The 612-nt window shown below is 48.9% G+C and overlaps 1 protein-coding gene across 1 annotated transcript in view; it reads right to left on the bottom strand.

Moving 5' to 3' along the window:
• LOC111785865 overlaps positions 1-467 on the bottom strand; it is a 2667-nt gene extending 2200 nt beyond the window's left edge. Inside the window, exon 1 of the mRNA XM_023666225.1 lies at positions 273-467. Within this exon, the coding sequence (XP_023521993.1) occupies positions 273-467 (195 nt within the window). The remainder of the gene's footprint in view (positions 1-272) is intronic.
• Between the last annotated feature and the right edge of the window lie 145 nt (positions 468-612).

Below are 612 nucleotides of genomic sequence, written 5' to 3'. Positions count from 1 at the left end.
GGCTCAGGTTCATGTCTCTTCTCCAAGCTAGGCAGAGCCAGAGGAGAGAGTGGTGCTTGGAGAGTGGAGGTGGAATATTTATGTTTCGCCGGTGATCGTGGCGGAGAGGTATAGGTAGTTTTGAACGTTTTAGGAGAAGCTAAAGCACTGGTCCGCCGTTCTCCGTCGTAACGGTTATACGTCGGAGGAGGAGATAGTGGCTTGCGGGGCGAAGTGCTGGGGGCAGCCGCCCTATATTTGGGAGAAGTAGGAGGCGAGGGATATTTCCTAACCGGAGATGGGATTCGAGGAGACCTTTCTTTAATAGGAGAAGTTTGAAGAACATTGGCAGTGCGCGGAGGCGGTGGATAAACTTCCGGCTCCGACGCGGCAGCCGGCGGCGGAACATCAAGCCGTGGGGCCGTGCCAGGGCGGGGCAGGGAAGAGAAACGGTTCCATGTTCGACCAAAACGAGGAAGATTTGCCATTACAAAGATTGAAAATTTTTAAAAAATTGGAGAAGAAGAGATGGTTAAAGCTTTGGAGTTTTGTGGGTATTTATAGTTAAACAAAAATTGGAGAAGAAGATGAAGAGAAGTATCAGATTCAAGAAGAGCTACTAACAAAAAAAAA

Source organism: Cucurbita pepo, unplaced genomic scaffold, assembly GCF_002806865.2.
Source record: "Cucurbita pepo subsp. pepo cultivar mu-cu-16 unplaced genomic scaffold, ASM280686v2 Cp4.1_scaffold000793, whole genome shotgun sequence".
NCBI lineage: Eukaryota > Viridiplantae > Streptophyta > Magnoliopsida > Cucurbitales > Cucurbitaceae > Cucurbita > Cucurbita pepo.
Note: the sequence above shows the minus strand (reverse complement) of the source record. Positions and strands in the feature narration are given on the sequence as shown.